The following is a 13,967-nucleotide window of genomic DNA, read 5'->3' as shown; positions in this document are numbered from 1 at the left end:
TCTATGGACTCTACCACCCCTTCTAGACGTCCTATCCACTCCATTACTCCGTTGTTACTCAAATATGAACTGTATGACATATGGCGCTGTTTCAATGGGAATGAAAGAGATTATACATTTCTGTCTGCCGTACATTCATCTTATTCATGCATTGATCTGTTTCTGACTACTAAATGCATGTTGCAAAATGTGCTTGCGGCCAAGATTGGCGCAATCTCTTGGTCCGACCATGCCCCTGTAATTCTAGAAATCGATGATGGCCTGCGTAGTTCCCCTCCTCACATTTGGAGACTTGACTCCACGATTTTGGCGGACGAGAAATTGCGCCAGTCGATCCTGCAGGAACATGACACTTTTTTTGAGTATAATGACACTCCGGGTATTAACAAATTCACATTGTGGAATACCTACAAGGCTATATGCACGGGGTCATTATCAAACTGACTTCCATACTTAGAAAGCAGAGGAGGAGGCGAATAGAAGAGGTACTGGCATCTATAACGACCAAGGAAAAGCTAAATAAGTTGAACCCGTCCCCCCAACTCACACAATTACTGACCTCTTTAAGACAAACCCTCAGATCCCTTCTATTATACAAATATGAAGCACATCTCAAATACATGAAAGCAGGTTTTTATGCCCTCCACAATAGAGCAGGAGCTTGGCTAGCCAATAGGGTTAAGTCCAAACAGGCTAAACAACGTATTTTATCCCTACGGTGTCCTACCCAGAACGACCTCCTGTCTAATCCAAAGGACATTGCCAATGCCTTTGCGAAGTACTACCAGTCCTTGTATGACCTGCGCAGTGATGTGAATACCCCGCAACCGACACCAGACCACATTGCCAAGTTTTTGTCTGGCATTAAGCTGCCAACCTTATCCACTGACCAGCTGGCATCGATTTCCCAACCCATCACCTCCCAGGAAATCTGTGATGTCATTGCCACACTTCCGAATAATAAATCCCCGGGGGAAGACGGGTTTTCTAACGAATACTACAAAAGCCTCTCTACTAACCTTGCTCCCCACCTACAGTCCGTCTTCGCTCTCGCCTCCTCCACTGCTTCTTTCCCACCTGATATGCTACGGGCGGTAATTGTTACTCTTCCCAAACCTAACAAGGATTCATCATCCCCGGCAAACTACAGACCCATATCTCTTCTTAATACAGATGTCAAGATTTATGCCAAGATCCTGGCCATTAGACTGCAGAAAGTCCTCCCCCTCCTGGTCCACCCGGACCAGGTGGGGTTTGTCCCGGGTCGACAAGCACCAGACGGAACTAGACGCCTTCTAAATTTGATTGCGTCGGTCGGGCCCTCTCGAACGCCTTCTCTGCTCCTCTCCTTGGATGCGGAGAAGGCGTTTGACAGGGTCCACTGGGGATATTTACAGAAGGTCTTGGACACGTTTGGCATACGCGACTGGCTCCAGGCTGCTGTAATGTCCCTGTACTCTAACCCGTCAGCTGTTGTTCTGACGTCTGGCATCAAATCAGTCCCAATTCATATCTCCAATGGCACTCGTCAAGGGTGCCCTCTCTCACCCATTATTTTTACCCTCCTTATGGAACCGCTGGCCCAAAAAATCCGCTCCAACACCCACATCAAAGGCATTACCATGAATGGTCAAGAGCATAAGATCGGCCTGTTTGCGGACGATGTCCTGCTCTTACTATCCGACCCTTCCACATCCTTGGAGGCGACTTGCACCTTGTTACAGGAGTTCAGTGCAGTTTCATATTACAAGTTAAATGCCAGTAAGTCCCAATTACTTGAGCTGCACTTATCTCCTTCTCAACGTCGGGCTATAACCCAGCAGTTCCCCTTTACATGGGCCAAGCACTCCTTGAGCTACTTAGGAATTCATCTGACTCCACTCGTGTCCCAAATGTACACCAGTAATTTTAAACCCCTTTTAGAATCCCTCCCTCAACTCTTAAATTCCCTGAAAACCCAAGAACTCTCTACTACGGGCAGAATTGCGACCTTTAAAATGATAATTCTCCCGAAAATATTATACTTGTTCCGCACCCTGACAATACCTATCCCTCAATCTTTCTTCGCGGCCATCCAAAAACATATCACCAAATTTATTTGGAATCATAAACCCTCTAGATGCTCATTCCGCATTATGACTCGACATAGACACCTGGGTGGCATGGGGGTCCCTGATATTAAAGCCTACTATAAGGCCTGTGTTTTAGATCAACTCAAATATTGGTGGACGCCTTCACCTCATAAACTATGGACTACAATTGAAACCAACATGACACCTTGGAAAGACCTAAGACTCGCACTCTTAGCTGTTAAAATAGGAGCCAAATCTCCTCCGACCCTTTCTCCAACGATACGAGCTTCGCTTGAGACGTGGAAAGATCTTTCACTACAGCTACCTCCCGGGGACAAGGGTCAGCAGATCCCACTCCCGCTTACTCTTTTGGCGTTCTTTATCCCTCAGATAGATCTTAGACGCTGGTCGTCTAGTAACCCCTCCTGCCCACAAATTTACCTCCAAGACCTCTGCCCAGACCGGGAACTAGTCCCTTTTGCTGAATTAGTAAGGAAATTTAACCTCCCCCCCAAAACGTTCCACACTTACCTCCAAATCCGTTCCTTTCTCCGTGCCTGTCCTCTACCCACACATCTTTGTATACCCACGGCTATTATGCAATTTTTCCAAAATACGCATAACCTTTGTAAGGGCATAACCCTGTTTTACCAGATGGACTCTCAGCAAAACTCCACTCCCAAAACCACCACGATGGAGAAATGGGAGGGTGTTTTTGGGGTGTCCTTCCCTGTGGCATCTTGGTTGAAAGCATTTTCCATTACTTACTCAGCTACTAAATGTGCCGCCCACTGGGAACAATACCTCAAAACGACCCACCACTGGTACCTGACCCCTTTTAGACTCTCCAAAATATATCCATCACTTTCAGCCTTGTGTTGGCGGAAATGTGGAGAACAAGGTACCCTATATCATACAATGTGGTCCTGTGTTTCACTTAGATCCTTTTGGAACCGAATATTTTCCTTGATATCGGACATCTGTGGTCGACAAATTCCCTCCGACCCTGCCCTTGCTCTACTTCATCTCAATATCCATACTATCTTGCCTAAATATAGAGCTATAATAGTACACCTCCTCCTAGCTGCCAAACTTACGATTACAAGACTTTGGAAATCTACCGACTCCCCCCTGATGAAGGATACCATTCTCACATTGAACCAACAATGTGAGTTGGAATTCATCCTAGCCCGCATGTACTCTAGTGTGCACTCCTTTCACAGGAAGTGGGATGCTTGGTTATCACATTGAAAATGTACTGTCACTATATGATATATACCTGCATATAAATTACGATGATCTACCTTTCTGCATTATCTACCCTTGCGTTTTCCTCTTGTTTCTTCCCTTCTTATATGTTCCCCCCCCCCTATTGTGTGACCCTCCCCCCCTCCTCTCCGATCCCCTATGGTGTAACAATGGGCCTATGCCAAGGAACTGACATTTCGATGTGTGTATTGATGTTGATGTTTCTTTATGCTATAGTGGGTTCCCCTCCCTTGGGCACAGTGTGATCCCTATGGGGTGCCCGGGGGAGCGGAAATCCCACGACCCAGTAGAAGCGATTTGGTTCATTCTGTTAAATGTGATTCTACTGGTTGGTTCCTCTATCCATTGCAAATTGTGCTTGTTACCTGTTTGCTGTACTTACGCTATTGTACATTGCGACTTATCGCATACTGTTATTGTTATTGATTTACTAATAATAAAAATTATTGAAACTAAAACAGTTTAAGTCGAAGTCCACATTTAGACCATTGGGCGTGAAGGAATCCATTTTAAAAATCCATTGGGATTCTAATCTACTCAGGGTTCGGACTTTGTGACTCCCCCTCCAGTGTCTTTTATAGGGCGTTATACCCCAAAAAAAAAATCATTTTTGAGGGGTCTTTGTGATGATATTTGGCAAAGTGTCTCGACACGGTGTGCTTGTCGCTTCCTTTTATTATGTTTTGCACATGTTCTTTTATGCGAATTCTTAACAGGTTCTACCTATGTATTGCAGTCCACAACTACATTCTAAGGCGTAGACTGCTCCTTCTGTGTTGCAGCAGATGAAGTCTCTGATTTTATATTTTGTTCCATTGCTAGTAGATGTAAACTCTAGTATTTTTTGTTTTGGATGTTTTGTTTTTGTGCACGCAAAACATCTTTTGCAGGGGTAGAACCCCTTACCGGTGAAGAACGACAAAGGTTTTTTTGGGGGGTCTATGATGGTTTTGACAATTTTGTTTTTGAGTGTTGGCGCCTTTTTGTATATAAATCTTGGTTTTTCTGGTATGTTATTCTTCAAATGTTTATCTATTTTTAGAATATGCCAATGCCTCTTTATTATTTTCTCCACTGCTTTGTATTGCATGTTGTAATTCAGTATTATTGGAGCATTATCTATATAGGAGTTTTTCTTTTGTTTCTTCTCCAGTAGTTCCTTTCTCTGTGTGTTTTGTACTTCTATTATCTTATTTTTCATGAAGTCTTGTTCATACCCCTTATCCATGAATCTTTGGGCTAAAATATTTGCTTGCTCTTCTAAATCTTTGTCCTTTGTGCAGTTGCGCTTAAGCCTCAATAGCTGTCCCTTCGGAATATTCCACAGCCAGTTTTTGTGGTGGCAGCTGGTGATGGGGAGGTAGCTGTTGCGGTCTACCTCCTTGAAATGAGTTTTTGTGAATATTTTTCCATTTTCTTGAGAAATGCGGAGGTCCAGGTATGTAATTTCCTCTTCACTGATATTCCAGGTTAGCTTGATATTTTTATTGTTCTTGTTCAATTCTTCTAGGAATTCTTCAAGTGTGTTTTTTGATCCCTTATCTGTTATATAAGATGAGTTCTGGCGGTCTGTTTTGGTATATGGCTTCCTCCTCCCATTGGGCCATGAATATGTTGGCTATACTTGGCGCAAACTTCGCGCCCATTGCGACTCCAATGCTTTGATGGTAATATGTGTTGTTGTACCAAAAATAATTTTTCTTCAAACAAAAATCTAAACATTTGATCAGAAATTTTCTCTGCTTGCAAATCAATCCAGTATATTTTCTTAACCCTCCTCTTGTGTTAGGGTCAAAACTGACCCGTTTTCAGGTTTTGAATGTCTATAAGTATCACATAAATTTGTTTATTGCATCAAGATTTTTTTACTTTGTCAGGAACCTCTATTTAAACAATGTAATAGAAAAGTAATCCTTTTCACTAAATTATAAAATACTGTGGTGAAAATTAAGACGTTCATGGTGTTAGGGTCAATTCTGACCCAGTTATAATATAGGATTTTAGGACACTAATAAGTGCCAAAACTGAAATCATAAACACTCTCTCTGCTTAGTAACAGTGACAGCCAATCCCCTCTCAACCCTGTGAGCTGTAGTTAGGGAGGGGCCTATCTCTTTTCCTGCTTGTCTGCTTCTCTAAATAAAGTGAAGAAACATAGGACAAATTCATTTCAGAGTTGCTGACTTTATTTTACCATTTTTTCAATTTGACAATGAGAGGTATGCTATCAAAAGAAAGGTCTAGGGGTCACACCAGAAATATTAAAACCAATCTTTTCAAGGATAAAGAAGCCTAACAAGGTAACCAAGAGGTAAGAAACAAATTTGATGATAAATAATTATTCAGAGGGTATTTTATGGCTGATTTAAAACACTGGTCAAAACTGACCCTAACATCATGGATAGTAACGGAATTCTAACATAAGAGGAGGGTTAAGGCCCATTTTGTGGCTTCACATGCTTCATGGTGCTTTATTACTGTGTATAATGAAGCCACATCTATTGTGGCCATTTGTACTTTCTCTTGTTGTTGGGTTTCTTCTAATATTTGCAAGATGTGCTTCGTGTCCTTAGTGAAGGCTTTTGTTTGTGGGATTATAGGCTGCAGAAATGTATCGATATATTGTCCCAGTCGCATGGTGAGTGAGTCTATACAGTTGACTATTGGTCTCGGTGGGGGATTTACTCCATCTTTATGCATTTTTGGTATTGAGTATATTATAGGTGTTCTACAGGCTTCTGGTACTAGAAATTTAGCTTCTTTTTTGTTGAGTATCTCTTTTTTTAGGCCTAGGTGAATTAATTGCTCCAATTCTTTTTTATGTTTATGAATGGGATTACTTAATAATTTAGTGTATGTTTTTCCATCATTTAGCATGTTTACCATAGTCTCTTGGTATTTTTCTTTGTCCTGAATTACTATTCCCCCCCCTTTGTCTGCCGGTCTTAGTACTACATTCTGTCTATCTGCTAGTTTTTTTAGGCCTGTTTGGATGGCTTTGGACTCATCATATTTCTTTATTTTAATATTTTTTAAATCATCTAAAACCAATTCTTTAAAAACATTAATACACTTATTGTCATTGATCTGGGGATTAAAAACAGATTTATTTTTCAAATTACTATGCTGGATGACGTTGGACTCTCCTACTTTGTTAGTGGCTTTTATTGGGTTGTTCAGAACATATTTTTTAATATTTAATTTCCTAATATATTTTTGGATACCTACATATGTTTCAAATTTATCCAAACATTTTTTTGGGGCATATTTCAGTCCTTTATCAATACTGGCAGTAATTCCCTTCTGGCCCAACAGGCCATGGTTTCCCCTCCTGACACTTCTCAGTGTCCAAGACCCAATCCCTCTACCCATCAGACCGGATCTGCTGTCCCAGGGGTCGGTGCTACATCCATACCCGGCTCGTCTACATCTGAGGGTCTGGATGTTGAAAGGAGGAGATTACAGTCGCTAGGGTGTCCTGAAATTGCGATTTCTACGCTACTCAGTGCCAGGAGAGATTCAACACATAGGGTATACCAGAGAATCTGGTCAAGGTTTTCCGCACAGTTGGCTGCAAGACCTGATATCCTTTCTTCCATCAAAATTCAAGATGTGTTGTCCTTCTTGCAATCAGGTTTGGATCTCCCTCTTTCCGTGAGTTCCCTCAGGGTCCAAGTGTCAGCTATCTCGGCCTTCACAGGGGTCTCTTGGGCTAGTCATGCTCTGATACGACAATTCTTTAAAGGAGCAGTGAGAATTAGGCCTCAAAGAAAGCCTAGATTTCCCAAGTGGGACCTTTCCTTGGTCCTGGATTTCCTGTCTGATCGGATTCAAGACACGTCGGAGCCCCTCACAGTCAAGGAGCTTACTCTGATTAGTCTTCCTGGTAGCTGTAACTTCGGCTAAGAGGGTATCAGAAATTGGGTCCCTAGGGGCACAAGAGCCCTTCTTGACATTCTTTCCTGACAGAGTGGTTCTTATCCCTATGTTGGATGCAAGACCGAAAGTGACTTCTGTTTTCCATGAGAACGTTGAAATTGTGTTACCAACTTTCAGACAGGAGGAAGATTCTCCGGTTCACTCTTTGGATGTCGGCAATTGCATCAAAAAATATCTGGAAGCAACATCTTCCTTCAGGAAATCAGAATATCTTTTTGTTGCCTTCTATGGGAAGAACAAAGGTTCCAGGGCTTCCACGAGATCTATCTCCTCATGGATTACTCAAACTATACAGTGGGCTTATAGGGCTAAGGGCTTGACCCCTCCAACAGCAGTTACGCTCATTCAACGCGAGGCGTCGCTACCTCCTGGGCAGTCTCCAGACACGTTGCTCCCGACGTAATTTGTAAAGCAGCGGCATGGTCCTCTATTAATACTTTTCTGTCACACTACTGTGTTGAGCCAGCGGCTCTCTCATCTGTAAATTTTGGTTTGCAAATCTTGTCTGTTGACAAAGTGAATTAAACTTTTTTCTGTTCAGCACCTGCCCACCCTGTGTGTACGGCGAGTTATTTCCCGATACGTATGCTGCCATGGAGTCTGTCAGGAAAATGGAAAATTTATATCAAATACTTACTGTAATTTTCCTTTCCTGATGGATTCCATAGCAGCAGGAGTTCCCTCCCAGATTTCTGTGGAGGATAGTTACAGAACACGTGTGCTGAACAGGAGCAAAGATTTATGGGAGTGATGTCCTATGGGTAGGTTTGGGGGCGGGGCCAAACCCGATACGTATGCTGCCATGGAGTCCATCAGGAAAGGAAAATTACGGTAAGTATTTGATATAAATTTTCCGTTATTCACCACTTATTAGTGCTTTTAGCCAAAAGCTTTTGTGGGGGTATAGTGTTGCTAAAAAAAAAAGCTAAAAAATGCTAAAAATGCTATAAAACACTACTGCAAAAAAGCTGAAAAACTCCATCTACAGCTCTCTACTGGCTTTTAATAACATCCATTGTGCATGAGGCCTTAGGCTCACTTAGACCTGCATACATCCGATCATGCAGAGACAATTCTTTTTTCTCTTCTCCTAAGCCTAATGTAACATAAACTGCCTTTAACAAACTATCAACTTGATCTAAAGACAACTTGCAATAGAAGGGCACATCCTTTGCCCCTTCCTCCTCCTCTTCCACTGAACCTTCTTTGGAATGAGAGGGGGAAGGTCCCTCTTGGATAGGAGGACTGACTTAAACCTCCACCGCAGGGATTAACTGTGAGCCCTGAGAGGATTGTGAGGTAGTCGGCTGACTCAAGGATGGTTTTGTTAGCAAACAGCGAAAGGACTGAATGGCAGCATCCAATTCGTTTTTAACAGATGCAATCAAGTCACTGCATGCAGTAGAAGCTTCCTCCCTAACCAGGGAGTCAATGCATGTCTGACATAGTGTTTTCTACCAACCCCCAGTTAACTTTGCTTTGCATGAAGGGCATTTCTTTTTACCGACAGGTCAGCTCTTAGCCTGCCATAACAAAAAAAAAAAAAAAAACACAAGACAAGCCATCCCAGTGAGTCAACCTAACTTCTCAACAGGGTCACCACAGGTGCACAGGAGTCAAACAAAACTTCTTGTGCCCAGACAGGCTCCAGCCACCAGTGAGAAAGAGAGTAAGGGAGAGAGAGACCCTACAGTAATCAGGACAAGATCACCCATCAACCCTTAATCTGGGCATTGCTGGTGCCTGTCCCACTTGCTGCCGTGACCATATTCTCCATAGCAGTGCTGCAGCATCCGCATGTGGCTAGGAACGCCGGTTCCAGACTCCAATAGCACCGCTGCGCCGGGCCAGATATAGGCACCAAATCCAATTCTCCCTTCTCCCTCTGTGCTTCTCCCTTCTCCCTTCCCTCTGTGACGCCGCGCGCCTGCTCTGCGAGCGCCGCCCCTCGCCGAATACCTCACGTATATTAATACCTCAGCAAACCGAAAATATGGCGGCAGAATCCTGCGTATCTAGACCGGCGGGTGGGGCCGGAAAAAAACAATGCCCACTGCCAGCCTCCACTGCTGCCTTGAAGCGGCATCCATAGCAGTACAGGCTCTCCCCGAGTCCCAAAGAGGGAGAAGGAGCCCATCCAACAGCCAGTTGTGCGGTATGGGAGGAACAGACTCTCAATGTAAAAAATACAGGTACGGTGGAGCAGGAAGCCTGGTCTCTCAGGACAGCACCTAAGAGCTCCTGACTCCCTACTAGGTGTTCCTCGGCCGGAGGAAACACAAAAACTCATGAGCTGTAGGGAGGAGCCTCCTTTTAAAGTTTGGTGGAAGTGGTGTTTCCTGTTGGCAAGTGGGAGGAGCCACTCTCTCAGGTGCTGTCCTGAAAGATGTTAAGGGAAAGCTTATGAACACTAAGGCTCCATTCACACTTGGCGATTTGCAATCATGGACAAAATGGCCGCAACTCTGAACGCAACAGAATCGCAGCAAAATGCGTCTTAAAAAACACGCAATGCTTGTCGCCCAGAAAGGAGCAGAATACGCTAGCCCTATGTGATCGCGCAATAATCAGCCAACCAAAATCTTGTTCCTGCTACGCGAAAGTGTGAATGCAGCCTAAATAAACATATCATATATGTCTCAATGAGTACATTTATATGTGGAGCTATACCATGAACAAGATGTATCCCTGCAGAGGAACATATATTTAGGTTTAAATTTCTTATTTCATTAATCAGTCTTTAGTAGTTTCAGCACATAATGCATATGATACTAAAGCTTTTAAAGCACCTTGTCATAAATTGATATGTAAACAGAGAATCCAAAAGTGTCCACCAGCTTTAGCTTCTGGGATATGCTCCTGCAGACCTCCTTGGCATTGGTTGCAGAATCTGCTTGGATGACTACCGTTTCTCCAGTCATGATTTTGATAGGTATTTCTAGAGATGCTGCTCCCTTCATTTGCTGTACAAGACAAAAATATGATGGAGAGGGACTTATTATAAGCAAAAAAGAAATCATACCAATAAACCCCTTGTAAAGGCACTAATATAAGTTTAACAACTTGTATTTTTATCAAAAAAAAGACTGACAATTTAAAATACTTGCCTCTTCAGTTTTAGCTCTAATTCATATAATAAATGGAGTGGGATTCCTACTGACCCAGCGTGGATGCCCACAGATTACCTACTGTAAGGCTAAATTTACACAAACAAAAGCAGGCATGTCATATGCGATTTTGAAGCCTCACGAATGTCAGGCCAAGTTCTGTGTCAATTTGATTCCTATTTACTCTTTCATGTTGTCTTTTCATCAGAGATGTATAGTAACTTAGTAGAACTACTTCACTACTGTACTTAAGTACCGAAAGGTGGTATCTGTACTTTCCTAGAGTAGAAGTTTTTTTCTCCTACTTCCACTTTTACTTCACTACATTTTTTCAATGATTTCAATACTTCTACTCCGATATTTTTTTTTTGTGCTGTATAGTTACTCGTTACAATTAGAAATATTACCACTGCCAGAACAGTAGATGGCAGGTTTCATGAAGCTCAAAACATGTGTATTATCAGCGCATACGAAAATAAAAGCTACTGTATGTATAAATAAAAGCTGCATTTGAAATAATAAAAAACAATATGATGTTCAAACTTTTGACTTCTTTCTTTAATAACTACATAACACAGTACTTGTACTTTTACTTTCAGTACTTGAGTAGCAATTTTTTTTTCAAAACTACTGGTACTTTTACTTTCAGTACTTGAGTAGCAAAATTAAAAAAAAAAACTACTTGCAATACTTAAGTACAAAAAATGTTGAATACTTAAGTACTTCTACTCAAGTCACTTTTTGATAGAGCACTTCCACTTCTACTCAAGTCACATTTTGATCGAGCACTTGTACTTTTACTCAAGTATGGGTTTCAAATACTTTATACAACTCTGCTTTTCATGCAATAATAACCAGCCAGACTAGGCCAACTTTTGAGTAATATTGGGAGCTTGAAATGTAGCTGTATATTACCAAATTGCAGTATATAATCTTGTCACAATTTAAAGGAGATTGTTAGAGACTATAGATTTGCTACAGGAGACTGTCAGAGATTTTGAACATACTACTGGTTTTGGAAATTAGAGGCTTGGTGCAAAAGACAGTCATTAAGGCCTGGTTCACACCTATGTGGTTTTTTTTGGTGCTTTTTGCAGAAACGCACTACAGTCCATTTAACATGGCTTCCTATGGGACAGGTTCACATCTATGCTTTCAGCTGCTGCATTTTTGACAAGGGTCAGGGACTTTTTTAAATGTAAAACAGTGTTTCCTGACAGACTCCATGGCAGCACACGTATGGGTAGGCTCCGCCTCCTCTCCTACCCTATAGGACCCCACTCCCATAAATTTTTGCTCCAAGCCAGGAGCCGTGTTCCTTTTTTGTCCTCCTTCCGCAAGAGAAGTCTTACCTTATAGGATGCGTTTTCTTACATACGGAAGTGATGTGGTCACGTTCTCGACGCGTTTCGTCACACTGACGTCATCTGGAGAAGCGTCGCTCCAGATGACGTCAGTGTGACGAAACGCGTCGAGAACGTGACCACATCACTTCCGTCTGAACGATCCCGAGGCTAGGAACGCACGCTGATCCCAGGCGAGCACCGCGAATGAGGTAGTTGCGGACCCTATGCCATACGGATGCGCTGCATGTTGATTTTATGTGAGTACATGTCTTTTTTGGAATCTAAATAAAAGTTTTAAAGGCAATCCTGCACTATCGGAGGCTTCTGTTTTTCCCCTTTTTCATATACCCGGGAATTGTACTGGAGCTCTCTCCCTGATGCTTTAACCCCTATGTGTACCGGAACAAGGAGTGGATACGAGTGGTAATAGGAAGGATAGGACGGAACCAGATTGCCGGTGTATGGGAGCGATCCCTGTTATCGACCCGCCATTTACCCCTGTAGGGGTACGGACATCCGGTAAGCACAGGACCTCAGGAGAGGGGGAGCACCCTATCTTCCAATCACTCACTGCACTCCCGGCTTCATAGAAAAAAAGAGCACCTTACTCCATCCTTATATGGACTATAGAACTTTATGATTTCTGTACCAGCTCTGATTGCACTATTTTTGGACAATTTTAAATTACACAGAACTTGCTTTTTGAGCCTTTGAATTTATATGGTTCTCACTTTCATAATTTATATAGTTATTTGCACGGCTGCACTTATTTATTTACTAGTGTTTATATTGTCACCAGTGTGGGATGCACATAGTTCACCCACTTATTTATTTTCATTGCTTAGGAGTATGCAGTTGCACTTTATTGAATAGATGGTTATGACTTTTCGGAATGCACCTTATTTAGTGTGATTAGTGCACTATATTTATTTTTTAGCACCTTTGCACACTAACTCTCTATATCACCATAATTTATTAATACCATCTTTATATGCTTTTATATTTTTATACCTACATTTACTTATATTTGCATATTTATGTTGAGTCTCAATAAGCCTTTTAGGTATTGAACACATTTATTTATTTATTGATTTGGTATCAGCACATAGTGTTAATTTTACACACATATTACACACCCATTGTGTTTTTATATCCTATTACTTATATAGTTCTTATTCCCACATACATTCTATGTGCATTTGCATGTGTTGAACTTGGTCTTGAACTATAGGAGCCTAACCCAGATTTCCCATTAACCTACTTTCCTGGCAGCGCCAATCACTCCCCTTTTTGACATTTTCGTGCCATCATGGCTTTCCGTCACTTGGTGAAAGGGTCCTCGGTCCTCCTACGGCTAGACAATACGACGGCGGTCGCATATATCAAGAGGCAAGGGGGCACCCGCAGTTCCTCCCTTCTGGAAGAAGTGAAACCGATCATGGCATGGGCCCAACGGAATCTTTCCAATCTATCAGCTGCTTATCTTCCAGGAGTCCAGAACGTTCAGGCAGATTTTCTGTCAAGAATCAATCTAGACAACAACGAATGGTCTCTTCATCCAGAAACCTTCAAGTGGGTCATCTCTCTGGGGATTCTTCCGGAGGTAGACCTGTTTGCCTCTCCAAACAATGCCAAACTGACGAAATTCTACTCGAGATGGCGTTACCCCCAAGCCTACGGGGTAGATGCTCTGACGGACCACTGGAAGTTCCACAAAGCATATGCTTTTCCCCCGGTCCCAGTGATATTCAAGTTCCTGCAGAGACTCAGGAGAGAGAGGGTAGAAGTCATAGCAATTCTTCCGTTTTGGCCAAGGAGGCCCTGGTTTCCTCTGCTGCTCCAACTGAGCTTTCGGGATCCTGTTCCCCTGCCATTCAGGCCGGACCTTCTATCTCAGGGTCCAGTGCTGCATCCATGCCCAGCGCAGTTACATCTCATGGCATGGTCCTTGAGAGGGAAAGACTAAAAGCTCTTGGCTGTCCAAGTGCGGCAATGTCCACAATGATGAGTGCCAGGAGACCGGGCACCAACAAAGTCTACGAGAGGATCTGGTCTAAGTTTGAGGATTACATGTCTAATGAGTCCGATTCCATCACTAATCCTAAGATCCATCACATTCTGGGGTTCCTCCAGACAGGCTTAGACCTATCTCTGGCTGTTGGCTCTCTCAGAGTACAGATCTCAGCAATCTCTGCCTTCACGGGGACCTCATGGGCAAAACATCCTCTGGTCCG

The 13,967-nt window shown here is 42.7% G+C and overlaps 1 protein-coding gene across 1 annotated transcript in view; it reads right to left on the bottom strand.

Annotated features, from left to right (window-relative positions):
• The window catches only part of MYO7B (myosin VIIB), a 545,169-nt gene that overhangs the window by 192,017 nt on the left and 339,185 nt on the right, over positions 1 to 13,967 (bottom strand). Inside the window, exon 29 of the mRNA XM_082249873.1 lies at positions 10,070 to 10,243. Coding sequence (XP_082105999.1) covers positions 10,070 to 10,243 — 174 coding nt within the window. The remainder of the gene's footprint in view (positions 1 to 10,069; positions 10,244 to 13,967) is intronic.

Source organism: Pelophylax lessonae (assembly GCF_965119305.1).
Source record: "Pelophylax lessonae genome assembly, chromosome: 3".
NCBI lineage: Eukaryota > Metazoa > Chordata > Amphibia > Anura > Ranidae > Pelophylax > Pelophylax lessonae.
Note: the sequence above shows the minus strand (reverse complement) of the source record. Positions and strands in the feature narration are given on the sequence as shown.